A 27977-nucleotide genomic window follows, 5' to 3' on the forward strand; every position below is an offset into this window, starting at 1 on the left:
TATCTTTTTGCTTTAGAGGGGCTCTGTTTTGCTTTCAGATGGATTTTCAGTTGCTGGGTTTTCTTTCTCTGTGTCACGGTCAGGGAGTTACAGAGCAGTAGGTAAGCATCTTAATGTATAAAGGCAACTCTAATATATAAAGTAGTTCATCCCAGGATTGTTTCAATAGCAAAAAGTTCAGAAAAGCCTATATGTTCATTTAATAAGGGACTGGTTAAATCAATCATGGAACATCCTTATAGTTGGATACTGTACAGATGTAAAAAGGGAATGAATTAGTCATCTTTGTTCCCACACACAAAGATCCCCAAGAGATTAAAAGCAACGTCCAGAACATGTGAATGAGGTGCTACCTTTTTTTGAGGAGTGAGGAGAGATATATTTGCATAAACCCTGGAAGGATATACAACTCTTTTTTTTAATTTCAGAGACATTTTATCTTTAAAAAATTATGGAAAATTTCAAATACATGAAAAATAGAGAAAATAGCAAAAACAAAATAAACAAGCGAAAACCATGTACCTAAGACGTATCTTACCATGATTCTGACAGACATGTCATCCATCCTCACTTTTCCTTTGCATGAGCATTTTTAAGGTAATTCTAGACATACCACCTCATGGGATGCACAGCTGCATTTAAAAAGATGCTCACTGCTGGCTTGTTGGGTGGGAGAAGGAACAGGGCAGATGAGATGTGGTAGGAGTGTGCCTTTTTCACATTTTGATTTATGAATGTGTTACCTGCGCAGAACAATGAACTAAATTAAAAGGGATAAATATGTCTTTACTTACAGACAAATTGATTATTTGCTGTGCCCCAGCTAATCCTGTGTTACACTGTTACCCTGCACTTAAACACTCCAGGTCTGCTTTGAAATGGACCAGTGAGGCTATGACCAGCCCACAGAACGTGTGCCACGTTTTTCCCGTGATGCCCTGCTCAGCAGTAGATTATAAATATATTTATAATTCCACTACTCAGCAATAGAGTATAAATACTTATAATCTTAGATTATAAATAAATATATAAATATAAAGCCCCTGGGCTTCCCCTCTTCCTCATCCTAAATTATAAACTGAGCTGACCAGACCCAAAGTGAGCCCTAGGGGACAGGGAAGGCGGGCTGCCTGTGTTCTGCACAGTTAGTTAGCTGCTGTCTTCTGAGGAGGAGGCATGGTGGGAGGAGCTGCAGAGGGTGGGCATGGCTTCCTTTTCCATTCTAGTCCCTCTGTGCAATCTTTTGCTTATCCATTGGCATCCTGTGTACCATATTGTCTCTGTGTTTGTATTTCCAGCTTCTATTGAGTGGTAGCAAAAACCCCTCTGAGCTGCTCTGGTCCCACCCTGGTAGTTTGGAATGTTCTAATGTTTAAGACTTGCTCTTCACATCTGGCATATTCTCAGGATCAAGAGCAGTTCTTCTGGGCTCAGAGGAAACAAACAAGTGAGTTTCTCCTCTTGAGTGGAGAAAGGGGCAGAGAGAATCTTTTTTTTTTTTTTGGTTGGGGGAGGTAATTAGGTCTATTTATTTTTAGAGGAGGTGCTGGGGATTGAACCCTGGACCTTGTGCATCCTAAGCATAGGCTCTACCACTTGAGCTACACCCTCCCCCCAAAGAGAATCTTTGAGGAGAGTTCAAACAAAGGACACACAGGCGCGAGCCTTGTTTAAAAGGATCCTGAAAGATGAAGTTCGAGGACACTCAGGACCTCTTCTTGGCTCTGCCACAAATGTACCTTTATATTTTATTCCAGTTTGTGCATTTGAGTCTTACTTTTTGGTTTTTCATCTATAAAATAGTGGGACCCACATTCATCGTCCATTCCCCTTCACTGGTAGTTTGCAAGCCGTCTGATACTTACTGTAGTAGAACTTGAAGGCTATCCTTTTAGTAAAACTTGAAGGCTGTCCTTTTAAGTGGCAACTAAGTGAAGAGTGTGAGTAAGCCCTCCTGCATGCCTGCTCTTCCTTTGACGAGTACTACAGTGAGTACTGTTCTAGGGGTGGGTACCGGTCAGATTGCGATTCAATCAGGGACATGCTGTGTCTCCCACAGGTCTCTTCCTCTTTTGAATAGAGCTGAATACACAGTGAAAACCATATGTGGTCATAATTACCCTTGATAATTCTATAGGAATCCAGCATACAATTTCTCACCTCCTCCCTCCAGTCTTGGGAAGAAGGGCTATTTCTTTTTATGACGGAGGAAGAAATGAGGTGCTTGGCTAGCATTTAAGAGTTCATGCTGGAAGTTGAGTATGTACTCCATCTTTAAATGCAAGAGTCACAGCAAGGGTGGCAGTGGACCAGGAGAGGCACACGGTCCCTGGGTCCCCAAGTCTCAGCCAGTTCCAGGGGATGCATTCATCCAGAGCAAGAGCTTCCTCCCTCTTTAAATGTACTCAGACCCTTGCTTCTGTTCTCTTGCTGAGTGGATGGCATTGAATTTGAAAGGTTAACTGTGAATATATGAGGCTTCCCTGTAAGGCACTCACCTTAACTATCACCCAGCCCAAGGTTCTTTACTGGTGAGAGACTTTGAAGTCTTTTGTTTTGTCTTCCTTTGAATTCTTTCCTCACCTCTTCCAGCAGGTTTTATTGTGACCACTCTTGGGGGGCTCCTGAGAAAAGGGGCTACTCGAAGCAAGTTGTGTGCTCACCAACTGTGCCCTCCTATGTGGGACGCAGGTGACCGTGGTGAAGCAGCTGGGGCCGGAGATATGTAAGTCTTATCTGGTAGTTTGCAAGGTGTTGACCAGCGAGCCCTAACTCAGGTTCACCAGCCAATTTTTTAAACTTCTGGTAGAACTGAGATGTTGATGGCAAAGTCAGAAACACTTTTCAGAATATTGAGTAACTCTACCTTTCTGACGATTCATTTAACCTAGTGCCTGAGAATTCTAGTGCAGGCAAATATTCTGGACACCATCATCTACTTTTCTTCTTTTGGAATCATCTCTGATTGCTTTTCAGAAGCCAAAAGCTAACAGTGTGGCAGAATTTAGGGATGCTTTTGGTTTTAACTGGGTAGGTAATTCTCAGTAAGGAACAATGGACTTAGAAGTTTCAGGCCCAGTTCTGGCTGCTACAACTAAATTTGAACAAGAAACTTGGCCGCTGGCCTCAGTCTCCTCATCTGTCAAATGCGGTGGATGTAGAACTAGGTATCTCTTAAGGTTCATTTTAGAATTCTAGGCTGCTCTTCTGGTTTTTAGTTAATATCTAAGGCTCATAAGGTGTTCAACCCATAAATTATTTATTTGCCCCTCTGAGGTGCTAAACTAACACAGGGAAGAAAAAATCTGGCTAAGTCCTGCATGCAGTGTCTTTTGTTTTTATCAGAAATGAATAAATAGGAAAATAGGGAAGTATTTCCCAATTATTTTTTAATAGGATTCAGATGCTGGCAAAGCATACATTAGGTTAGCAAACATGTTTCACATAACTATAAACACGCGTAATGCTCATAAATTCTACCAGCTAGATGTTATTTCAGGTGAATGTTTTTCTTTGCATTTCCCGAATGCTCTACAGTGAACCTAACAATTTTGTCATGAAGAAAAAATACACATTACCGGAATTTGCTACCACCTTTCTGTCATTTCTTACCTTCCTAGAATCTTCATCTCCACCTTTATGTAAGCCAGTGAAAATTAATCTGTGTCTGTTGAACGAATGAAAGAAACTCGATCCCTTAAGGGTTTACTATTTGCCAGACGCTGAGCAGCAAAAGTAAAGGAAAAAAAAAAACCTTCTCTTAGAATCTCAAGTCCAATGGCAAAAAGGTAACATGCAAGTCCTAACAAAATGCTGTCATTGTGGTACTGACAGCTGTGAAGATGGAGAACAGGATGGATGGGCCAGACTGTTTGCAAATTTCCCAGTCTTTGTCTGGGATTACAAGTCCTGTGAGGTCGTAAGGCCTCTGATACAGCCGTGGCTAATGTTGACTGATGTTGTTGGTAAGGAAAAGTCAGCTCTAGCTTTGGGGTGAGATTCCTTTCCTTTTAAACTGGTGGATTAGTTTAAGCTGGCTTCTTAGATCCAGGGTCAGCAACATAGCTTTGCCCCCAGTCCCTTGGTCTTGGTCCACCAGCATTGCCCAGCTTCCTTCCCACTCCTCCCTCTCTTCTGCTGGCATTACTAGGCAGTTTTCTCACTTAGCTGTTACTGATCCATTCTTTGTACCATTTTGGAGCTTCAGGGACTGAACTAGTTGAAGCCCTCTGTTTACTAGACAAAGAAATCGAAACACAAAGAAGATACGCAACCCTGCAGCCCATGGTCATATAACTAGTGGCGGAGCCAGGCCCAAGCTGCTGTCTCGCAACAGAATGAATTTGCAGAATTTCTGACTCCTATAACATGTGCTCTATACATAAGTGAATGATTCAAGAGTATTGCTGGAAGTTCTCATAAGAGATTTCCATTTCCACAGCTGAATATCTGTACAGCCGTCTGACAGAGGTGGCTGCCATTGTCTTGGGGTAAGTTTTCTGTGACCGACGTCAATCAAGGTGAATGGTAGATTCCTCTTCCGAAGACCATCCCTGGAATTATACAGCCTTTGAGCAGCTTTGGGTCTAATTCTGGCCTGAAGTTAGAGAAATAAGAGTGGGCTGAACTGGGCTGATGGCAGAACTGCACTCAGTCTGTGCAGTGGTCCTGACGATGTGAGTGGACCGAGAGGAATAAGCCATCCAACCTTCAGCAGATTTCAAGCAACAGACTGCACTGTTCAGCCTGACAGATGTTAATTACACTAAATAGTCACCCCTTAAGCACCCCATATACATATCTGTCTTTACAGAAGACAGATTTAGGTCTTGAGGCAGCCTCATCCCTTGAACTTAAAGTTCCACCACTAGATGTAGGTTTGGTTTCTCTGCAGCCCAGGTGTCTCTGAGGCCAGGCCCTGTTGTCCTGTTTGCTCTGCAGGCTGGAAGGGCAGAGTGATCTTCTGATGGACGCCTGGCCCAAAGCTCAGCCATAGACCCAGAACCCTGAGCACTTTAATCTTTTTCTTGCTAACCTGCCCCATGGCCTCTTCCATAATTTCCCAGGGTGGTGTCCCCATATTTCTGATGTATTTCAGATTCCTTCTATTTCTGATATATTTCAGATTTCCTTCTTCCTCTTTTATCAGTCTTATTTGTGTAACATCCTGTGCTGGAAACATTTAGACTCTCTAGACTAAATCGACCTAGTCATTCATCACCCACCCACCTCCCCCCACACACATACGCCGTTTTCCTCCACACAGGCCAGGAACAAAATTTGTGGATTCATTGATATAACCATACAGAGCACCCCACACCAAATGGACACCGGGTGAACGTGAGTTTCTGTTGCCTTTCCCTAAAGAAACCTGGCTGAATCCATAAGCCCAGCTCTGAAAGGTCCTCACATCATAGGGTGTCTTATTAAAAAAAAAAATCTGCTTAGCATAATAACTTGTATGCATTTAATCATCGCAGGTCTTCTGGCTCTGGCCAAGCGGAACATCCCCAGGTTAACCAGGAGCTTTGGAGAGAGCCTTATTTTACCCCTGTGCTAGACAGTTACACTTTAAGGAACACAGCTGAAAACTGACTTGGGGTCAAGTGAGATGTGTCACCCAGCATGCCGTCTCTGAAATCCTTCTCTCAGTAGGTAGCAACAGAAATCATCTGCCTCCCTCTTCCTGGACCAGCCCGGCCCCGACTCACTTTGGGACTTAACACAGGCGGTTTTCTATTGAATTGACTTTGCAAAGATGTTGATATTTGCCAGGAAGGCAAGTGACCACCAGAAAGACTGTGTGTCTGAGTACACCCCAGATTTCATCTTTGTCCGAACAGCTGGCTAAGGCTTTCTTTTTTTTAAATAAGAGAACTAACTGAAAGGCAGTTAGAATGGTTTCTTTTGTTCAAATTTCCTCTCCCAGAGACCAGTCCCTGGAGTCCCTTCACCTGCATTATCCATTAGTACTGAGGGTTTATCTTCCCCAAATAAACAAGCTTTCCTGCCAAAGAAAATAGGCAGCACTATTGGATGCAGGGATGCGTCTTGGGACCTGCATTTGAGGCGTGTTCTTCATTTTTCTGGCTTGGCCTTCAGTCTCCTGCCTGAGCTCTGGGCTGGCAGGGGCAGTGTGACAGCAGCCCTCATTCCTGAAGGGCCCTCGTGCTGTATGAATCCTGCCCATGGCTGTGCAGCCCTGTTGAAAGCATCCTTCATTTCTGTTCGCTCAGTTTCCTGAATGCCTCTTCCAGATCATCTTTCACCTCTGGCTTGAGGCTCTGGGGACACATGTGGTTTCGACATAATGCACAGATGTGGCTTGGGGGAGGGGAATTACAGCTGTGGACTCACATCAGCTGGGGTCACTGGACTCTGAAATAGGGGAGGTCAGGAAGGAGGGGAGGCGGACCTCGGGCTCCGCCGGTTTCCCCACCAGCCATGAGACGGAGCACTGTGGTGTGTGTCTTGCTTTGTGAGGAAGGCATGAGCTACAGCTCACGTGGACCAAATCACCATAAATAATGCTCCGTGTATCTGATTCTAAATTAAGATGTTAAGCAGAATAAGGGAACAACAACCAACACTTCCGTAGGGAAAAGATCTGGTTCTTTATCCACACAAATGTTGATCACCAGGGGTTAACAAACTTTTTCTGGATAGTAAATGTTTTCCGCTTTGGGGACCATGTGGTTTCTGTCACAACTGCTCAAGTCCACATTCATAGCTGTTAAGCAGCCACAGACGATAGGTAAACAGGCCCATGTGGTAGCCAGCTATGTGTGCCCACCCCGACCGTCTATAAAAACTTGCCAACATCCTCACCGTTATTGTCTGTATAAATTAACGAGTGCTCAGTATGTGGCCAGGCCCTGTGCTAAGTACTTGTTGTGAATGATCACGTTTATCCCATTCAGAACAGTTCTATAAGGTTATTAATAGTATTGTGCCCATTTTACAGACAAAGAAGCAGAGGCTTAGAGAAGGTCCATAACGTAAGTAAGGGCCAGGCTGGATTTTGAACCAAGACAGCTTGACTCCAGGCTCAAGCTTTTTACCACTGCGCTGCACGGCCTACGGTACCTACATCATTGATACCCACATATGCTTATAGATTTTGACATTAACCAGTATTTAAACTTTAACCACGGCCCACCCCTCCCAGTACATACAGATAATTGCCTTAAAACTCTTATGTAAATTAGTACATGGCAAAAATTTTTTTTTCATTTTTCAATTTTATTAGGTAGAATTTACAGTTTGACAGCACATATACGGTACATTGCATGTAGATACATCTACACAATATATTGCACATATTTTTTAAATTTACATACATGTGCTGTTCATTGTTTCTAAGAACATTTAGAGCTTTAGCTTTTTACATAGTTATTAAAGGAATAAAGCCAACCACAAACTAAGAATTAATTCAAAAAGATACATACACCCCGCTATTAACAGCAGCATTATTTACAATTGTACATGGCAAAAAAATTGTTTTTTACAGAATCCATTAGCAAGTTAGAGGAAATCGGAAGCCATGTTCTGCTGTGCTTCCCAGCTGGCTCTGCTTAATATACCCAAGGATCAGTGCTCAGAGATGAGCGTACAAAGGCCTGGGGAGCTCAGAGGCCAAAGGTATGCATCCAGGCTGGTTTTCAGGATCCAAGAGCCAGTCCTCCGAGAGTGGCGAAGGGGACCCAGGCCTCGGCAGCTCCTCGGGCTGGCCTCCCCCAGGGCCTGCCGCCTCTGAACAGAGACCCTGACACCAGTGTGAGCTGTCATCTGCTGTGCCCAGGTGCAGGGTCACTCATGGTGGCCTGGGCCTCTGGAGTGTGGTCAGGGGAGATGCCGGTGGCTATCCGCATGCCAGTCAACCAAATGAAACAGAAATGTCTGTTAAAGATGGCAGAAACCAAGTTTGGATGTCTTCTGTTATAGTAAGTGAAGGGTGTTCTGAAGAAACCTTGAAAGAGGAAAAGGTCAGGAAAAAAAAAAGTGCCCCATATCCCATTCCTTACCACAGTGTGTCCCAGGGTGACTTCTTCAGCTCGAAGGGATGCAGGCGGTTGAGGGAGGAGTTCCTGTGCTCAAATCAATTTGTGAAATGCAAGACTAAACAAACTTAAACAGTATTCTTGAGGATGTAGTATGTTGTTTTCCTGAAGTGTTTATTTGGGATTCTTGTTTTATTTTTGGAGCCTCTTATAAAATTGTTTGCAAGGAACCCTCTTTGAGAAACCCTAACCCAGAGGGATTTCCTAATGTTTACATTTTGGTAAATTTCCTAATGGTCTAAGAATTTTTCTTAAGTGGGTGAGGGTGGCAGCAGCAAAACTATGGTGGTTAATTAAATCTATAAACTTTTTTTTTGATAATGAGGGTGATGTATTTCCTTGTGTGTGTCTGTTTAACTTTATTTTGAAACATTTCATACTTAATAGAAATGTTTCAAACATAGTGTGAAGGACTGCTCTGTACCCAGTTCTCCACTTGTTAACATTTTACTGTATTTGCCTTATTCTCATTCCTTCTGTGTGTGTGTATCATTGCTGTTCGTCTTGTATTTTCAGTTTGTGAAATCTGAGCTATGAAAGTCTTTAATGGGCTCTGGATTTATTTCCTCAGTACTCACAGAAACTCAGATTAGGCTAGAAGTTTAATTCCCCCATTTCTACCTGTTGTGTTAAGGTAAATTACACTTTGCAAGTGTATGAAAGGCTGTTTTTAAACTTTGAGGGGACATTCTGATAAGCCTGTAGCTTGCAGTCTGATCGGGGAAAGAAGCTGTCAAAACCAAGGGAGGCTTCAGTTTCAGCCCACGGGCAGTGGTGTGGGGACCATCACAACTGTTTGCAGCTCTCTTGGGCTGAGTCCTTTGAGGATTGGGTTGGCTGTTGGCTGAGGTGGGAGCCAACTTCCTCCTTTCCTTTGGTTTCAGCCCTAAAGAGAGCAGTCCAGAGGCCGTGGGCTTTCGTAGGACCTCTGTATTTCCAGTGTCCCATCGTGACTTGTCACACTTTGAGAAAATACCAACACAGATGATTTTTTCAACAACATCTAGCTTCAGCAGTGATTCTGTTTAACCTACGTTGGAGCTCCCATCACTGGATATTTTCCTGGCTGTGAAATCAAAGCTCTCTCCCTCCTTCAGATGGTTTAAATAACCCAATTTGAGCAGAAAGTGAGTCGCACAAACACTGTACCACCTTCCAGAGAGGTCTGCGGTGTGAGAGGACTGTGGATGTGACTTACATAATCTCTCATGGAGCCTCTCCCAGACCATATAAGGAAGCTGGAGAGAGTCACCTCTCCCTCGTAATGTCAACACTGGGCTCACAAATGAAGCCGGGGCTTGTGTCCTCAAAGAAATCTCCTACTCTTGGGAGGAAAGGGCACCAGGCCTTCAGGGGGTTCGGCAGGTGGAGGCAGCCCTCACAGCAGCCTCAGGACACATGTATCTCACCTGCTACGGGGCCACTTGGTGGCCCTGTGTGAATGACGCCCCCATTCACACGGATGGTAGATTCATCCCTAACTAGAAAGGTGCTTTGTCGTGAGTACAGTTAGACCATGGAGACTGAAAAAAGATTTTTGAGTTTTTAAAAACATTTTGTTATGAAAATGATCCAAGATACTCAAAAGAAGAGAAAATAACAGAGCCGGTTCCCAAATACCACACAGATGCAACAATTATCAAGATTTTGTCACATTTCTTTACCTTCTCCCTTTTTTGGGCTAACATCTTTCATAACAAATGCCAGATATTATAGCAGTTCATCCCTAACATATTTTTTCTTAAAAGTAGACATTTTAGAAACACAATGCCACTTTCCCACCTAACCGAAGAAATCCAAGGACACTTTTTTTTTTATGTTTTATTTTGTTGAAGTATAGTTGATTTACAGAAGGGACAAAAATTTGATGTGTGTTTTTGTTTGTTTTTACAAAGCTCCTGCAACTTAGATAACCTTACAGCATAAGAATAACATACCTGTGCTAATGTCACTGATGGCTTGAAAGAAGTTGGGGGCGGGGGTCCCTGCTTTCAGCTCTGAACAGAATTATTTGGGGACGGGGGCGGGTAAACAATTTGCACTTGTGGTTCCACAGGCTGTAATCTCGGGTGGAGAGCTGTGCTGTTTGCTCCCTGGGCATTTCACGGCATCATCAATGATTGATCATTGTAACTTACAGGAATCTTTTTCAAACAATATTTTAATTGGAAAAAGCATCTGTCAGCTGTCAGGCTTCCAGCTTCCACTTTTGAGAAGCAGGATGTTGAATGTGAGTAATGACACAACAGGCCTATAAAATGCGGACTAACCCTCGGATGACTCATCCAGTGCGATGCAGTATATTTGTCAAGGAGACTGAATCATATATGGGGGAAACCACTTCTCAGGCAGCCAGCTGGTTCTCAGGCCCGCAGGAGCCGATCCATTTTTATCGGAAGCTCTACAGTAGCAATAATGCTAATACCCAGCAGTTGGGCCCCACAATGTAGAGGAAATGGCATCGCCCGCCAGGTATGTGCTTACTGTTTACTTGAACTTAATTTTCTTGTGGTTCTTCTCTTCTGCCTAGCCTTTCCGGTGTTTGCTTTTAACATTTTTTAAGGGAGGGGATAACATTATTCTAACTGTAAAGAACTGAAGTGTGTGTGTTTGTGTGTGTGTTGGGGGGGTGTGCTCGCACCCATGTGCAAGGGCAGATAGGTAACTACTGGTCTTTTGATGGACACAGAGCTCTTGTCCACTCATCCCCCCTTTCTGAAAACAAATTTCTCCTTAGATATTCAGAGAGAGATGGTGTGAACCCATCCCTTTTCATTAAGCCCAGAGTTTAAAAGATGCTGCCTAGGAAACAGCTTGCAGAGGTGGTATACCTTTTGAGAGGGAGTGGGGTAGCTGAGATCTTTTAAATAAATAAATAAATAAATAAATAAATAAATAAATAAATAAATAAATAAATAAATAAATAAATAAATAAATAAGCAAGCAAGCAAGCAAGCAAGCAAGCAAGCAAGCAAGCAAGCAAGCAAGCAAGCAAGCAGAAATGAACCAAGGAGGTGGTCTGATGATAACTATTGGACTTATTATGTGGGATTTTCCCCCCCAGTGTTGTGCTTTTTCCCACCCCCTCAAGATGGATGGCTTAATGCCAGAAAGCTCTGTTCCCCTACTAAGTGAATATTCTTTTGCAAATCATGATGTACTTCTACTGAATCCATCCATTAACTTTTTCTAGGTGGGAGAAAGGGTGGTGGAGCTTTGGTAACAGCATTTAATTATAGCTTTCACATGATCTGAAGGATTGTTCTGCATAATTGGGAGGCTGTGTTGCCCGTCTGACCCTCTCCGCACTCACTAAATTTAAACAATGCCTGACTAGTTAAGGCACATATCTTGTTTATTTGAGTGTATTCAACATTCCTCTGTGTGTTGACAGTCCATTCAGCGTCTCCTCATATTTTTTTAAAAATACTTTCTGTGTCCTGCTTGTAGGGACAGATGCTATAGTTAGTTTATAGCAGCACTATTTATGCTTTTCTGGTCTGTCTGTCCAGCATGGCTGGGTGAGGACCTGTATCATAACTGCCCACAAATTTGCCTAAGATCGAGCATTGGTGAAGCAGCCCTGCCTGGGTGGTAAATTCTGTTACCACTCGGAGAGCATTAAACAGATCTGGGGTTACCAAGCTGGAGAAGTAGGCGGTCTTTTTTCCTCTTCCCCTTTCTTGTAAAAACCCATCAAAATGACTTGTCTTCCTTGAGGTATGTGTATTTGGAACTCTCAGTAAATATATTCGGTTTACTTATTTCAATACGTTCAGAAATTCGGATGATCTGGTGAGCCAGCATGAAATGAGTTTGTTTGGTTTGCTTCTGTTTGTTTTGTAGATTGAGGGGTACGCTTTTTTTAGAATGGCCAATTTGTTTTTGGAGTCGGGACCATCTCCAAATTTCATTAATTTTGCATTCTATAAATGAAAGCCACCTGTTATGCTGTAACATGCTAATTATGGTAGGGGACAATAATGAGGAAGAACAGTATTTGAAATATGTGGGGGTTTTGCTAAGAATTTTCCTGCCCACATCTGTACTGCTTATTTTTATATGTGTGTGTACACATGCATATATAGTGAATATTTAATAATAGCATTTGGTGATATTAAAAAATGCTTCAGATTCAAAGTGAGAGTTCTTTTCGTGCCTTCTCATTAACATTTTTTTTTAAGTTATGGAAGAAAAGCTCCTTTCAAATGTTAGCTTGAACTCAAGCCTGAATTTTGCCATCTTCCAGTCAACGGGGGTTCTCTCTTGAAGCTTTGGCAGATGCCACAGGGCTCACTTTGTCCAAAGTCATTAGGAAAAGAATGGCCTAGTAATGTGAATTAAAGGGAGAGTAACTAATTGACTCTGGTTTCGCCAAAATCTTAGGTTTTGGTATCTTTTATTTTTGCTTTGAGGCCTACAGAAAATACTATAGGCAGACATGTAAAAACATTTCTTCTAAAGTTCTTGATTGATTGGTGTTTTCTGTGTCTGTGGAAATGTCTTGCTGTCCTGTGATTGCTGGAGTTGAGACTAACTCAGGTCCTGTCCACATTATCTCAGGGCAGCGTAGATGGCTTTGGCTTTGGTTACATTTCACCCTCAGGGCATATTGATTCTTCGAGATGGAGGGTGACAGTCACCCCGAGGGATGTGGCTGCAGCTCCTGGTGGCCCCTTCACCGTTAAACCCCGTGAGCCATCAGTCCAGAGTGACCGTATAGTTTTCAGATTCCTCCTTTCCCCTTTGAGGGAAAGGGAATACGGTTGGTGCCGAGGGTCTCCCATCATCAACTTGGAAGCAATCGGTAGATACTGAGAGACACGCTGCCCTGTTCAGAGCTCTGTGCTGAGTGGTGTTAAATTTAAAACTGCCGTGTTCCGGGCGCAGCCCCGACCTTTCTTTCCTTCCCTCTTCAGTGGGGATCCATCCACCGTTACCGGTGATAGCTTCCTCCCAGTTTTCTTTCATTCCTGGATTAACTGGAGTTTGTAATCCAGAGCTGCTAATTGTTGTTCTGTCTAGAAGCAGCTGTTGGCTATTCCCTTCTGGTTCCTCAGAATCCGACTTTTCTTGGATGGAAATCAAGAAAGAACTGCCCGATGCAGAAATTCATTTGATAGTTTTGGTGGCCATGTTTTCTCAGCCAAGTAGACCGACAGCCTCCAACAAAGGGTCTTTTTTACCCCCTTCTTCCTTGAGGGGGAGTGGCAGTCAGGGAGGGTGTTTGAATCCTCAGAGCTTAGAGCATCCAGGATATTTTAGCGGAACAGATGAGCAGACATCAAGGACAGTCTCCCAGTCTTTGAGTTTTGAAGACCCCTCCCCTCTCTAGCAAGTATTAAAATTATATTCTAATGACTCGAAGCTATGATGAATTCAATAACCATTTAAAATTACTATCAACATTAAAAAAAAAAAACTTACTTCTCTAGAAATAGACTCATGGACATAAAAAACAACCTGTGGTTACCAGGAGGGAAAGCCGGGGAGCAGGGGGGATAGGTTAGGAGTTTGTAACAGATATATGTTACTATACACAAAACAGATAATCAACAAGGACCTACTGTATAGCTCAGGAACTATATTCAGTTCCTTGTAATGAGCCATAATGGAAAAGAAACTGAAAATATACGCATGATATGTGTGCATGCATAACTGAATCACTTTGCTGTACACTTGAAACTAACATTGTAAACTGACTATACTTCAATAAAAAGTAAAAACACTTACTTGTACAACATTGTTAATCAGCTATACTTCAATAAAAAGATAAAATAAACTTACTTACTTTTACTTAGAGAGACCTGCTCAGTGAGTCCGTGGTCTGTTGCTGCTGTACTTGGTGAATAATTTATGGATGCGTGGGGAGAGCTGTAGCCCCGGGGAAGAGCTAGACCTGTTCATTTTTGTCCTTTGCCCACTGTTCTGCTGTGACACTGTCCTCCCCACATCCGGAGTTTATGGCCACTCTGCCTACAGAGTGGGTGGGATTAATAGCACGTGTAGATACATCTTGTATCGTTATCTGGAAATACTGACTTTCCCATGTGGCTCAGAAAAGCTAGAGATAAGAACAGAGCAGCCTTAGGACATCAACCCCACTCTTAAGGACAGGCGAACGGGGTGAATGACCATTTTGTTATCAAACCAGCCTGGACTCTTACTAGCCCTGAGCATTCTTCCAGGTATAAGTTTGCTGGTAGCCTGTGTGCAACTAGGCCCAGACTGTCTTAGGCTGGACGAGGTGGACGAGGGACAGTTATGGAAGCCATGCCCATTCCCAGTTGGATTCTTAATCAGCAGCACTTCTTCACGACAAATGATCACCAAAAAGAAAGGAAATGCCTCAGAGCCGGGATGGGATCTCAGCCCTCTTCGAAGGCTTTTGGCTGGCATGACAGTCTGCCTTCCTGACTGCACACTCTGAGCCCAGCTCGGGGCGTCTGCTGCCTTATCTTCATAGAGCTCTGTGCAAGGAACCACAGCAAGATACTATCTCTTTCCAGATTTCAACCCAAGAGATGACTTTTCATTTTCACTGTTAATTCATAGAGTTGTAAAGATTTTCAGATTGGAGATGTCCAAGTTGGTTTGGCTTTTTTTGTGGTTTTCTTTTAAACACTTATTCCTTGTCCCCAGCCCCTGGAAGAGAGGGGTTGCCTGCCATTGCTTCGGCCCCGTGGGGCCTGCTGTTTGACTGGGCCTCTTGAATTCCATCAAGTGAAGCAGACAGCATGTGTCACAGAGGCTGCTTGGGAAGGGTGAAGAGCAAAATTAGTGTCCGTGGGTGGGCATGTGTTCTCATCACATCGCCAGAGAACTGCAATGTGCAAAATCTGGCAGGAGTTCGTTCCAAAGAAAAATAAAGCAGCCCCTTTTCTCTGCTTTGAAAAATATTAAAAAATCTCGCTAGCCCCCATGTTGAAGAAATGGAACTGTTAGAAAATTGTGTGTGTGTGTGTATTTTTAATAGTCTTAAAAACTGAGGTTGGAACAGAAGAGAGAAAAGGAGATTTTATAATCACAAAAAATATTTTTAGGGATTCTGCCGCTTATATTGTCAACGTGGCAAGGGTTCTAGTAGAACTGGCTAAGGGTTAGGGGAATTTGTTAAGAGCTAACAATTAGGGGTGAGTCTGTTATGCTTAACTTTCTTCTGTTCTTTCATATGATCTTGTAAGAAAAGCTATTTTTGTCTCAGTAAAGCCAATTACAAAGGAAACGTTTGTGTTTTCATATATTTGCCTTCTATCCCAAGAACAGAGCGAAGGCAACGTTTACATTCATATTAGAGACACAAGACCTCCCTTTTATAGTTACCTTGAGGAGATCTTGCAGGTTTTTCATTGTTCCTCAGAGTATAGAAGAATATTTCTCAGATTAAAGCGTGGTTATAATGTATGTAGTTTGCACAGTGGACATATGCTATTTTTATAATTAGGGGAGAGTTTCATGGGCTTTTTAAAATAGTGGCAACGTTTACTTCTTAAAGATAACAGAAGTGTTCTTTTAGCCAAAGCCTCAGATTTGTGAATTTAGAGTCTTTGTTGAGTATACCTATTTCAAGCAGCCCCTTTTTATTTCTCAGATTAATTGACTCGGGCAGGGGAGGCAAAAACACACAACATAAAATTTACTGTCTTAACCATTTTTCAGTGTACAGTGTATTGGTGTTAACTATACATCCATTATTGTACAACAGATCTCTAGAACCTTCTTATCTTGGGAAACTGAAATTCTGTACTCATTAAACAACTATATCCCCTGACCCCAGCTCTTCACAGCCACCATTCTACTTTCTGTTTCTATGAGGTTTGACTACTTTAGATATAATTTAAAAGTGGAATCACGAAGCATTTGTCTTTTTGTAAGTGGCTTATTTCACTTAGCATAATGCCCTCAAAGTTCATCCATGTTGTCGCATATGACAGGGTTTCTTTCATTTTTAAAGCTGAAAAATAATCCGTTGAATGTATTTTCTTTATCCATCGTCCCCTGATGGACCTTTAGGCAGTTTCCACCCCTTTGCTATTCTGATAATGCTTCAGTGAACGTGTGAAGTGAACTGTCTTTTGAAATAGTAGTTGACTTTCGATAAATGTTAGGGTTAATTCATTCATGCAAACGCACCAGAAAAAGTGCCACCATGTCACATCCCCAGTGTCTAGCCTTCCCAGTTTATACAAGAGCTCGGTAAAGTTACTATGGGAAATTGCTGGGTACGTAGTGATTTTCAGTCCAGGATGGTGTATTTATGGTTCCTTCAGGGATCATGACTTTCCTAGAGGTGAGCTTAGTCCTGGAGAGTGGCTGAAACACACTGATGAATGATCTGGGCTGTGGGTAGTTCCTCTCGATCAGACATTAAGACAGGAGCCCTTTTATCCTTTCTTCTGATAGCGGATGGCAGCCTGCAGTGACTGCATGGCTTCATGGTAGTGTAATTGTATCTGTTTGGCCACCAAGACTGCCACCTTGCCGGTAAAGCTCTCTGGTGGGAGAAGCTGGCCCTGGCTGCTTGGTTGACCTGCCTCAGGCAGTGATCTTTAGCCACCACTGATGCGTGACCAGAAGCTTGGTTGGGCTCCTTGGCACGAGCCGGTTGGTGATAGCCAGGAAAGCCCAAATTCGGCAGCTTAGTCTCCAAGGGTCTCAGTTGTTTGTGAAGATCATGAGTCTTGAAATCAAATGGTTAGTAGTCCCCCTAATTAGCTCTAGTGTTCCTTGGAAGTTCAAACTAGAATACTCTTGGGGGTCAGGGGGAGGGTAATAGCTCAGGGGTAGAGTGTGTGCTTAGCATGCATGAGGCCCTGGGTTCAACCCCCAGTACCTCCACTTAAAAAACAAACAAACAAAAACTAGACTACTCTCCTACAAATGAAACAGTACTTTAAGAAGATGGTGTTAAACCGTGAGCCAGCTCGGTAGCTAATTGGCCTCTACATTCTCCCTCCTTCCCAGTTCCTTTATGGCAGGAAATAAACTTAATGGAAGCACGTGTACCCCACGGATGGCTCAGTCTTGTGATAGCGCGGCAGGAAATTGCCGTGTAGGTCAAATCCTGTCCCTCCTTGGAGTCAAGAACTCATCAAGAATCCTGCAATCCTTGCCTTGTCCCTGCCCTTGCTAATTGCTCACCAGCTGTCACTGCCGCCATAAAAGAAAAGAACAGCTTCCCCAATAACACTTGTTTGGAATTCCTGAAGCATCAGTACTGATAACCATTGTCACATCGCATTTAAACCAGTCCTCGTGAGCGTAGGTAACGTAAGTGCTTTCCTTTTGGTTCGTCCTAAAGTGTGATTGTCACACTGGCTCTCTTTTGAGCTATTCAAGATCCAGTAGTGCCAAATTCCAGGGACCCAAAAGGAAACCTAAATCAGGAGGTTAAGAGTTTCTCCTTGATTGATTTCCCTTTTTCTCCCCCATCCCACACCCAGGTAGAAAACTCCTGGCAAAACCCAGCCAGAGCCCATAGGACTAACTGACTGTTCCCAGCAGAGAAGGGAGAGAGGCTTCTGTTTCAGAGACTGTCAGCAGGCAGTACGAACCACTTGGGAATAGATCTGCGATTCGCGTATTTTAGGAATTGATTAGGCTTTCGTGGACTGCAATGAGGTTCCAGCTGCTCACCATTTTATGTTGTTCCTGTGCGGAAAAGACATTGTAGTTTCAAACAACTGATTTACAAGAAAACTGTTAGACCAGAGCTCATTGGTGACATGGAAGACCCAAGGTGTAACCTGACATACCCAGAGCTGCTTTAGCAAAGGTCTACAAGTAAACCTCTCTCCCCGTTTTTAAGTTAAGCAATTGTTTCATTACCTTTCCCTCACATTTACCCTCTTGCTCTCTGAATGTAGTCAAGATCAACACGGGAATGGCTGTCTTGAGTCAAATGATAAAGCAGATTTGGGAGAAAAGAGGTAGATTCCTCTTCTCTCTTCCTGCATTTGCGCCCCAAGTACGTCTTGGTGATTTTCTTTCATGTGGCTAAGGAGAATCTCCCATTTGTGGGTGCATAAACCCAGCTAGATGGCTGGGTTGTCCCTGTTTCGTTCAAAGGATCTTATTCAACTTGTTAAAACTCAATTTTCATCATTTTCTTGCTTTTTCAAAGTCCTCTGATAGGCCAGCTCTGCTCCCGGGAGCTTTATAATTACATAATACCACTTGCATTGAGGGAACATATCTGTTAGTCTGTCGTGGTTTCAGGTCTTTGTGGTTTGAGTTTGTTTTTGGTTTTTTTTTTCTGATTCAGAAGATATTTTCAGTTGCATTTTACTGCTGAAAGTTTTCTGATCTGCTCTGTAGAATATTTGCTAAGCCCTCTGGCATGGCTTGAAGGCCACGTGTTTTTTTTTTTCCACACAAAGTTACAAAGAGACCAAAGTTGAAAAGGGACCTCAGAGGTCACTGGGCCCCTCCCCCTTATTTTAGATGTGAAGACACTGTGGCTCACTGGTAGCGTTGGGGGTGTCTCACCCAGGAGTGAGGAGATGGGCTGCAGAGGTCAAGTCTGCTGACTTAGGGCACCAGTTACAACACCTGATCCAAAAATGAGGACTGCCTCTGCTGGTGTGAAACTTGGCCACCCCCAGCTCTGCCATTTTTGTGTGTGGCTGTGTTATTAGTGATACCTCGTCATCTCTCTTTATGATTTCTTTGTCAACCAGTTTCCCATCCAGTACATTTTGAGGCCAATGAGAATTAACCTCTTGTATCCTCTAGATGACCTACCTGAGATGGGAGACCTTTGCCACAACTCTGGGCCATTTCAAAACAAAGTGGAGGGGACCTGAGGGGGTTGTTTAGACACTGGATTTTAGTCCCTTATCTGTCCCTAATGCCAATGACCTTGAACAAGTCCCTTCTCCAGTCTGGATTTTAATTTTTCCATCTAAGCAAGGGGTCTGCAGTAGATGGTTTCTATGATTCTTTCTAGCTTAAAAAGTGAGTAACTGATTTGTTTGGTGGCTCTTCACCAGTCATAATTGAAAACCTAAGCTCTCTCTGCTGGCCCTCCTCTTTTCCAGTCTCTACCTGGGAAAGGAATAGCCCAGAATTCTTCAGGGATAATGAATGTTTCATGCGTGCATTATTTATTAAGCTTTTCATCACTGATGAAGGAGGTGGCAGAATCCTAGAATGAAGGAACTAAGTGAACTGGTATTCTTGACACTTGAAAGGACATCCATGTCCAGTGGATTTTAAAATCCACTCAGCCTGTTGCTAACAGGACATGCTGACTTGCTTTCCTCCCTGTGGGCTAAGTTATCACCTCCTTTTGTGTGAGAGCAGGTCTTATTAAGGACTGGCTTATAAAAGATTTTGTAGGTTTAGAATTTAGTATTGCTGTCCATTTAGGTTACAGCCCTGCACATTTTCTTTTTCCTTATGAGTCTTCAAGTGTTGAGAAAAGTTGAAAGAAGGATACTGTTGAGACCCACCCGCTCCAGTCTGCACCTAGCATTTAACTCTTCCTGCTTTATCACATACATCATCTATCCATCCATCAATCCCTTGCTCCGTCCGAAGATGCCATGATTTTTTTTAATGCATTTCCGAGTTTGTTGGAGATACAGCATGCTTCTCCCGGAATGGTTCATCATGTGATCGTAAAGCACTCTCTTCCTTTTCGTTTTCTCCGATTCAGTGAGAAAGCAAAGATTTCTGAGAAAGTCAGGTGTAGAAGTTCAAGGGCTGCAATTTTAAGACCTGAATTGGAGATTATTAACTTAAATCAGCTCTCTTTGCCATTTGAGTTTCGAAGTACCAATTTCTCTGTTACGTGTATACTTTAATGTGGTGAAAGTTAATTTTGTTTAGTAATCCACCATTTCCATTAGCAGGCCTTTGGGGGTTTAAATGTGGATCGTAAATTCCATTTTTGGAAGGGTGTGTAAAACAGAGAGCAAGTCAAAAGGAAATTATTGCTTTTGGAGTAAAAAGTAGGAGAAGAAAGGGTTCTTCAGCGGTGGGTTATTTTGTTTGTTTCAAGTTGGTAATCCTTTGATCTTGATTAATTATGAACTCCACTGAACTCTGGGCTCAGCAGAGCAGTAGACAATAAAAGCAAAATCATAAACCTAGATTCAGACTTTGGTCTCTCACCTGCCAGGACTCTCTCGTCCCCACTTGGCACTGTGTGATCACCATGAAACTCACCCTTTAGGATAGAACCACTTCAGTCTATAAAAAGTAGATTCATTCTTTGTTGGTTTGAATAAAATAAATTTCATTTTTTAAAGCGGTTTACTCGTATCAAACTAGTCCGTGTTTTGGTGATTTTTGAGAATAACTCAGAAATCTCCATAGATGCCTTGAATGTTAATGAACTGAGAAAATCATAGTATAATTTCCTAAAACGTTTTAGGTGATCTTAAAATATCCATGTTAACCATGTTAGAGAATCTATGTATACAGCTATACTAGAATTAACATTAAAATTAAACACACATACATGTATATGTTTATCTTACTGTTTCAGTAACAGCAGATACGATCCCCAACTGTACAGGTAAAAGGAAGGAGTGGAGGTGGATTGGGGCCATCTGAGTCTGGCAGCTTTGCTTGGTGTAGGAGATTTGCCTTGAAAAGAAGAGTCTAAATCAGAATTATCCCCCTTTTGCTAATATAATCCTCACCTACAACAGTGCAGAGAATCATTAATGCTGGATTTTTTAAAAGACATCTGCCCCCTCCCCCAAGTTTTTAACTCTGTTGAATTCAATGAAATTGCAAATTTAAAAATAATTAATTGTATTATATTTACTTCCAAATCTAAGGATTTTTGTTGGTGGTGGAGAGTAGTATGAGTTAATTTCCTGGAGCCAATGGTTTAAAACTCAAAATTAATTTAAAATGCATCCCAGAGCCTGCTATTAAGGTAATTACCCACTGTTTAGATCCTTGACAGATAAGAATACAGAGGTCCCAAGTGGTCAACCAGGAAACCCACCTAGGATTTAAGGGGCCCACACATGCCCAGGAATCTCCAGTTCCCTGGACCCCCCCAGGATGGGGAAATTAGGATTTCTGCTATGAGTAGAAATTAGAGCAAATTTCAAGTTTCAAGAAAAAATGATGACTCTCCTCACTGATTGTGCGTTTCCCACAATCAACTAGCACGCCTGCCCTGCCCCATCTCGCTGCCTTTCTAGCTGGGTGCATTACTCGCCTCAAGAGGTACTTGCTCAGGAAAGTTCCATTGACACAGGGAGAGTTGCCAAAGAGCCATTAAAAAAAATACATCTATCTGTCTTAGACACAACTTGTAAAATTGCCTTTCAGGTGCTAAGATTTACTTCATCGAATGCTTCATTGTTCAGGTTTCATACTGCCCCGTGTTACGGTTTTAGGTTGTACGTTAGCACAACAGCCCCAACGCCTTTGTCTTTATTGTGCCCCAGCTGCAAGTGACCCGTCCTTGTGGAGACTATACATTTAGTATTCTTGTGGCTTCTGGATTTCAGTTCTGAATTTAAATGTAGGTAGAAAGGATATTTTTGTTTAAGGAAAAAAATAACTCCATCCTTAAGACGTTGGCCATATTAAGTAAGAAAAGTTCAAAGGTTTTGGTAAAAAGACTTTACAGAAGAAGAGAAAATTGAGAGCAGCACATCTAGCCAAATCACTCTTCTCCTGTGGAGGATTTATGCCTGTTCAGACTACAGGTGATAAAAGCGCAGAGGTTAAATTTAAGGTGTTTTAGAGACAGTACAGTGGAGTGATTCTAATGGAACTCTGTAAACCTTGCTGAGAAGGAAACCCCCAAAGTGTTTTAAAGCAAACTTCCATTGCGCCTGGGCACTGTGGTGGGGGACGGGGGCCACCAGAAGCTCTGACTTGCCCCGGCCAGCTGTGGATTTTTCTAGCTCACCAGAACTGTCGGGGAGTGCTCCCTGGCCAGTGTTCCCAGGCTGCAGGGATGCCGGTGGGGGGGGGGGGCCTGATTACCTCTAGTCTTTCCTCGCAGGCCTCTGAAGCCTCTGTAAAGCTCACAGCTTTGACGTCTAGCCCTGATCTTTGTTCCTTTGTGTCTTTGCTCCATTTCCTTTTCTTGGCCATCACGAGTCACAGGGCACATGACCAGCAGGTACCCTCCACTTGGGACAGCAGGCAGGTGTCCATCCATTCCCATGGACATCTGCCGGGTGTGGGTTTCAGCCCCACGTGCCAGAGAGGGTGCAGGAATGTTCTGTGCGCATGCTGCTCTGGCTCTTGGCAGCCTGAAAGTGTAAGGTAGCACTTGGGAGATGGGAAAAGGTGTCTCCTTACAGCACATTGTAATTTAAAGGAAAATCTTATAGATGCCCATAGCATCCTACATCAGCACTGTATGTTGAACAAGGTATGGACGTTTATTTTGAATCACAGAAGCACTAGCTTATAAAAGCCAGGAGTTCACAGTAGTTACTCTAAAGGGAGTGTTTTGTATTAAAATCTCGGTAGGGAAACAAAAGGACTAGAGGCCCATGTCTAATAAACTTCCAACTTGCTAGGGTCAGTTCTAAAGAATGTTTTATAAATTGTTAAATGTAATCATCATTCCTGTTCCAAATATCAATGGTGCTGGCAGTGTCCTTCATAACAGAGAAAATGCCCCCTTCTAATATGTGCACTAGAAAACGGTGTGTGGGTGAGCAGGTCTATTTATACGCTTCAGGGTAGCTAGGTAGCGTGAACAACAAAGATGCTGGGCTTACACGGGGCGTGTCCCATACCTCCCCCTCTGGGTCCAGGTGGAACCAGGGGCAGGGAGCGCTCTAGTGACCTTGCAGGACAACAGAGCTTACTAGCGATAATGCAAGATTAAAGTGAGGATTGCTAAAACATTTTCTAGTTATTTCCCAGATTCTGAGCCCAGCACATTGTAAAGGAGGAAGATCTATTCACACCCCACAATATCAGCAGGAACCCCTTGCTTTCAGCCTAATTAGTGTCTGGATGAAGGTTCTGTCCCCATTCGTTGCAAGGCAAGCACCCACTACCACCAGCCCCTTCCAGGAACCATGTTTTATATTGGGGATCTGTTCCTGAAAACTCATTACCTACCATTTTTAAAATACCTAAATTGATTATGAAGATGGGACACAGAAAATCCCTGCTGTTATCCTCAGTGGGGATGACTCTGCATGGGCAAGACGGGCTGCAGCATCTCAGAAATGCAGGGACACAGCCTGCCTTCCTCTCCAGGTAGATCTGGTCACAGGCAGTGCCTTGGTGCCCTGTGCTCCCAATTGTGGTATCAGTACCCGTTGGAGTACATGGATTCTGTTACTAGCAGACGCTGGGGTAGGGCGATTTCCAAAACGGCTCTCCATCAAGTGTGCTTTGTGGCTGATTTCGTGGATGTTAAGTAACCATGGGGAAGCCTTTTTCTTAAGTGATCTTAGCTTGCTTTTTAGCTGCCCCAACTCTGATATCATGCAAACCAGCTCTCTTTATGGAGCAAACATTTAATGTTCAGAAAATTTCTTCTCTGCTTTGTAGTGCCCGTTCATCAGCATTTGAGAGGAGAGCTGAGCTGGTGCCAGGTCTCACGTGTCTCGCTGGCTTTTCTCATCACTTGTTGTCTGTTATGGCCTCACCATACAAACAGCACACACTTTGGTCGACAGTAAGCAGTCAGAGCAATTGTTCTACCTGCAGGGGCTTGTACAGAGCTGCACAAAACTACCTCATCTACAACTTCCTTGCCTAGAAAGCTAGGATTATTTCTAAGGCCAGGGCAGTCTACTTTCAAAAAAAATTCTTATAGAGTTGATACTTAATCAAAATCATGAAACCACTACCTGCTTAAATAGAATTTGACTGATATCTTTGGCTTGTCAACATATTTGATTCAGCTGAAATATTTTGTTGATGCTTTTTCAAAAGAGGACAAGACATCTATTTCACACACACGTTTTATATATACGTGTAATACTTGATATATACATAGATAATTTGATGAAATCAAAGAGTTTTTATAAATCTATAGGCACAAGGAAGACTGGGAGTGGGCGGGGGTGGGTGATTACAGTGAAGACTGGCGCTGACTCCCGTGGAGGAGGACGTGATGTTATATTTGGCTCAACTGGCGGGGGTGGGGGGCAGGGGGTAATGCTGGGCAAAGAGGGAGCCTGAGAGGCTGGGATCTTGACTAATCCCTCTCAAGGTCTGGTGAAGTGGAGAAGGGTGGAAAGAGGGCCGGGAGGAAGTGAATGTAATGTTTAGCATAATGGAGAGATAAAGGAGCCATGTAATCAGATAAGGGCTGGCTGAGGAGGGGGCCGGGGAAGGATTTATGGGGGATGTAAAAGTTCCAGGCTCCGTCTCTGAAACCGATGGGGGAGGGGCAGGAGCAGAGGACCAGTCCCCAGACGGCAGATGGAATGATTCTCCTCTACAGGTGTGCCTGAAATGTACGCTCAAACCTGTTCTTTATAAATCTGCCTGGCATTAATAATGGCTGGAGGTCCGTTTGGTATTTTCTCCTGCTGAGGGCCTGACAGCCTCCCTGCCACTCTGCTCTCTGACAGCTGAGAAAGGCAGGCAGGCAGGCAGGAAACCTAGTCCTCAGGAGCCAGGGATGCTGGTCTTGAAAGGACCTGGTTTTTGTAATTAAAGTCAGCCTTTCAGGAAAAAAAAAAAATTATGACGGCTGCCATTTACCAAACTTCTCTCTATCAGGCACTTGACCTCTATTACTGCTTTTGACCCTCAGGACATCCCATCAGGGTATGCTCTTGGGTTTTTTGGCAAATGAGGAAACTGAAGCTCAAAAAGAGGAGTTTCTTCAGCTACTGAAAAGGTCAAGGCCGTGCTGACCTGTCTGGCTCTGAATATCATTTATAGACACAGTGCTGCCTCGTCACCAGTTCCTACAATTCCTTGGTTTACTTCTGTAACGTGGCCTGGACTGGGCCTCCTTTGAATCTGGGAAGAACAGAACATAAAGGCCTGAGATCCAAAACGACTCCTTCCCCCCTTAGAATGGGCACCCCAAAATAAAAGTCTGGCTTTGAAGTTGCTCTTTCTGTCCCTCCCCATCCTGCCATGGGATGTCACCTACCTCTGTTGCCTGATCACAGTGATCACAGAATAGCAAGTCCTGTTACAAATAAGGCCATGGGTGGGGAGTGTAAAGCTTTTTCCTTAAAGGAACCACGTTTGGGCAGATCCCCAGCCCAATTCGGAAAAGCCAGTTTTATTCAAAAGGCACCCAAAGAATATGGTGGTGGTCAAACACCATTTGTAATGACAGTGATTCTTAGGGTCAGTTTAACTCATGTTCAGACATTAAGGCTCCATTCAGTTGGTGTTTGGACCCATGCCTGGAACTTCACCAGGTCCTAATCAGTTACACCGGTTTAACAGTTGAAACTTGCAGAAGCACGCTGTTGTTGTTGTTGACAATGATAGCGTTTTTTGGAAAATTCTTCTCAAGCATACCAGCAGCGTTTTCCTTGTGCAAAATTGAGAAACGAATCTGCTCTTGCCTTTCCGGCTCCATCCTGCCCCCCACCCCCAAACAAACCCCACATCTGGTTTAAACATGTTGTTTAATTCTTTCCAGAAAGAGAGAGGGAAGGTGGGAAGGGAGTTTTCCTTCTTTATACCTTTTTGGTAGTAGAGTTCATTGTCCTTTCTGTTCTGGGCGGGGTGGGTTCCTGAGTAACGTAAATACACCGCAGATAGGAAGCAGTTGGCGTGCAGCCATGCAGCTGGATTATCCAGACATCCTTCGCAGCTTTTAGTGCAACACTCTATCCCCCTGCCTTGTTTTAAATAGCCAGTTGCCTCAGTTAATGCTGGCTGTCGGGGTTGTTGCCAGAGGAGATGGGGGGCTTCTGTCCACCCCTCACCCCAGCTCACACAGCCCATCACAGAGAAGCCTGTGCCCTCAGGAAGGGGGCATAGGAGGAATCAGGGCAGGAAAGAGGATGCTGCGGACCACAAGCCAAGGCCAAAATTTGCAGCCCCTGTAGTCTGGAAGCCAGGGAGTAGGGTATTTTTTTGAATCTCTAATAAATGAAGACTTTTCAGAAATAAGTTTATGGCACTGACATAAGTAATGCAAATTTCCCTTTTTTGTGTGTTAACTTAATCCCTTCAAGGGAAGAGAGAAAAGCAGGCAGCTGCAACAAGAAAAAAAAATAAAAGCATGTTTTAACCAGGGATGTGTAGAGTTTCAGTTATTCACCTTGGCCATTTCCTGTTGGGATGAACCCACAGTCCATTCACAGAAGATTTGCTGTGTTTCATACTGGAGAATTACACATCCTGAGACCCCTTAGTTTTTCTAGAATAAATGGGGAATTGGGGTGGTGGGAGTATATTCTCAAATTGTTTGTATGTAACCAATCTAAACAATTACTATAAAATGTTCTTAACCTCTCTGATCTAAAGGAATATGCATGTTGAATCCTGAGATGAATAGATCAATGATAGAAACCATGTGATTTTTTTAAAAATTCAATTTTCCTATTAATGAAAAGGAAATCTTTACCCTATCCCAGTTAAGCTGTTGTGGCTTATAAGCAAATTAAGTATTGAATACTTAACAAAATCTCAGAGATTTTGTTAGCTATAAATGATTTTTTAAAAAACTTGTTTATAAATATTGTGTATTTAACAGACTCATGGCACGATCTACTGCATATAAGATACCACTCTAGGCTCTGAGGATATAGCAGTAAACTGAAAGGGCAAAGTCCCTGCTCACATGGAGTTTGCATCCTAGTTGGGAAGAGTGGGCAGACAAATAGGGCAGATGTTGATTTAGTAACAGGTAGAGAAAGAAAGCACGGTGAGAGGTTATAAGAGGAGTGGAAGGTGCTACCTTACATGAAGTGGACAGAGACGTCTTCTCTGATGAAATAACCTTGGACAGAGACCTGAATGAAATAGGACATGAGCCTAGTTGGTGTGTGGGGAGAAAAGTGGGAAATGGGGTTTGAGGTGAAAGAAGGAGCAAGTGCAAAGGCCCTGAGGTAGGAGTGTGCTTACTGTGGAGGACCGTCAAGCACAATGGGGCTGAAGTGGAATGAGCAAGGAGGAGAGTAGTAAGATAAGCACTAGATTCTGACTTTTACTCAGAGTAATATACGAAGCTATTGGAGGGTTTGTGTAGAATGTCTTAATCTGACTTACCTTTTGATTTTCTTAGCAAGTTGGGCAGGCGTGGAAGTCAGGAGGCCAGTTGGAGACTGTTAAAATTGTCTGAGAGGTGTTGTGGGTATATTTCAAAGGAAGAACCAGTAGCATCAGAAAGTGTTGGGAATCAAGCGTTCAATCTTGAACATGTTGACTGAGGTGCCTACTGGGTGCCAGAACAGAGAAATCACATAAGCAGTTGGTTTTACTGATCCAAAGCTTGGGGAAGAGGTCTGGGTATGGTAATGTGAACTGGGGCACTGTGAGCACACAGAAAATATTTCAGTGGAGTTGTTGGCCCTGGCTTGGATCATGGGTGGTTTGGCCACGTTCACAGGAGAAAAGGCAGCAAATACTGGGACTGACTAGTAGGCATGCTGGTGGGCACTGGTGCAAGATCTCTTCTGAGTGTGTCTATTTTCTTAGTGAAATTAAAGCAAGCTCATCCATCACCTGAGAGGGAGGGGGCAGGAGGACATGTGGAACAATCTTCTTGGGGATGGATCAGGGAATTGTAGCAGGTTGCTGGGTGGACCCTCTTTGAGTTTAGTGGCAAGGACTTTAAAACTCGACCTGTGAGCATCGTAGGGTGGGTTTTTCCTTCTCCCCATGTACAGCAGCCTGAATAGGGGCATGGAGTTAAGTAGATGATAGAATTTCCCCAAGATTTGGAGTTTGGCCAGGCAACTGCAATGAGGAAAGCGGGGGCAGATGTTAAGATTTTGTACAGTGATGTCATGACAGACCATGGGACTCGAGTTGGGTAGACAA

At 43.3% G+C, this 27977-nt stretch overlaps 1 protein-coding gene across 8 annotated transcripts in view; it reads left to right on the forward strand.

Moving 5' to 3' along the window:
- The window catches only part of SPRED2 (sprouty related EVH1 domain containing 2), a 129449-nt gene that overhangs the window by 68226 nt on the left and 33246 nt on the right, over nt 1-27977 (forward strand). Inside the window, exon 1 of one of the 8 annotated variants that reach the window (XM_006201521.4) lies at nt 10399-10532. The exons of the other annotated variants lie outside the window; for them this stretch is intronic. Within the exon in view, the coding sequence (XP_006201583.1) occupies nt 10516-10532 (17 nt within the window). The 5' untranslated portion in view covers nt 10399-10515. Of the gene's footprint in view, nt 1-10398; nt 10533-27977 lie in introns of those variants that run through there. 8 annotated transcript variants of the gene reach the window in all.

The sequence above is a fragment of the Vicugna pacos genome, chromosome 15 (genome assembly GCF_048564905.1).
Source record: "Vicugna pacos chromosome 15, VicPac4, whole genome shotgun sequence".
NCBI classification, from domain to species: domain Eukaryota; kingdom Metazoa; phylum Chordata; class Mammalia; order Artiodactyla; family Camelidae; genus Vicugna; species Vicugna pacos.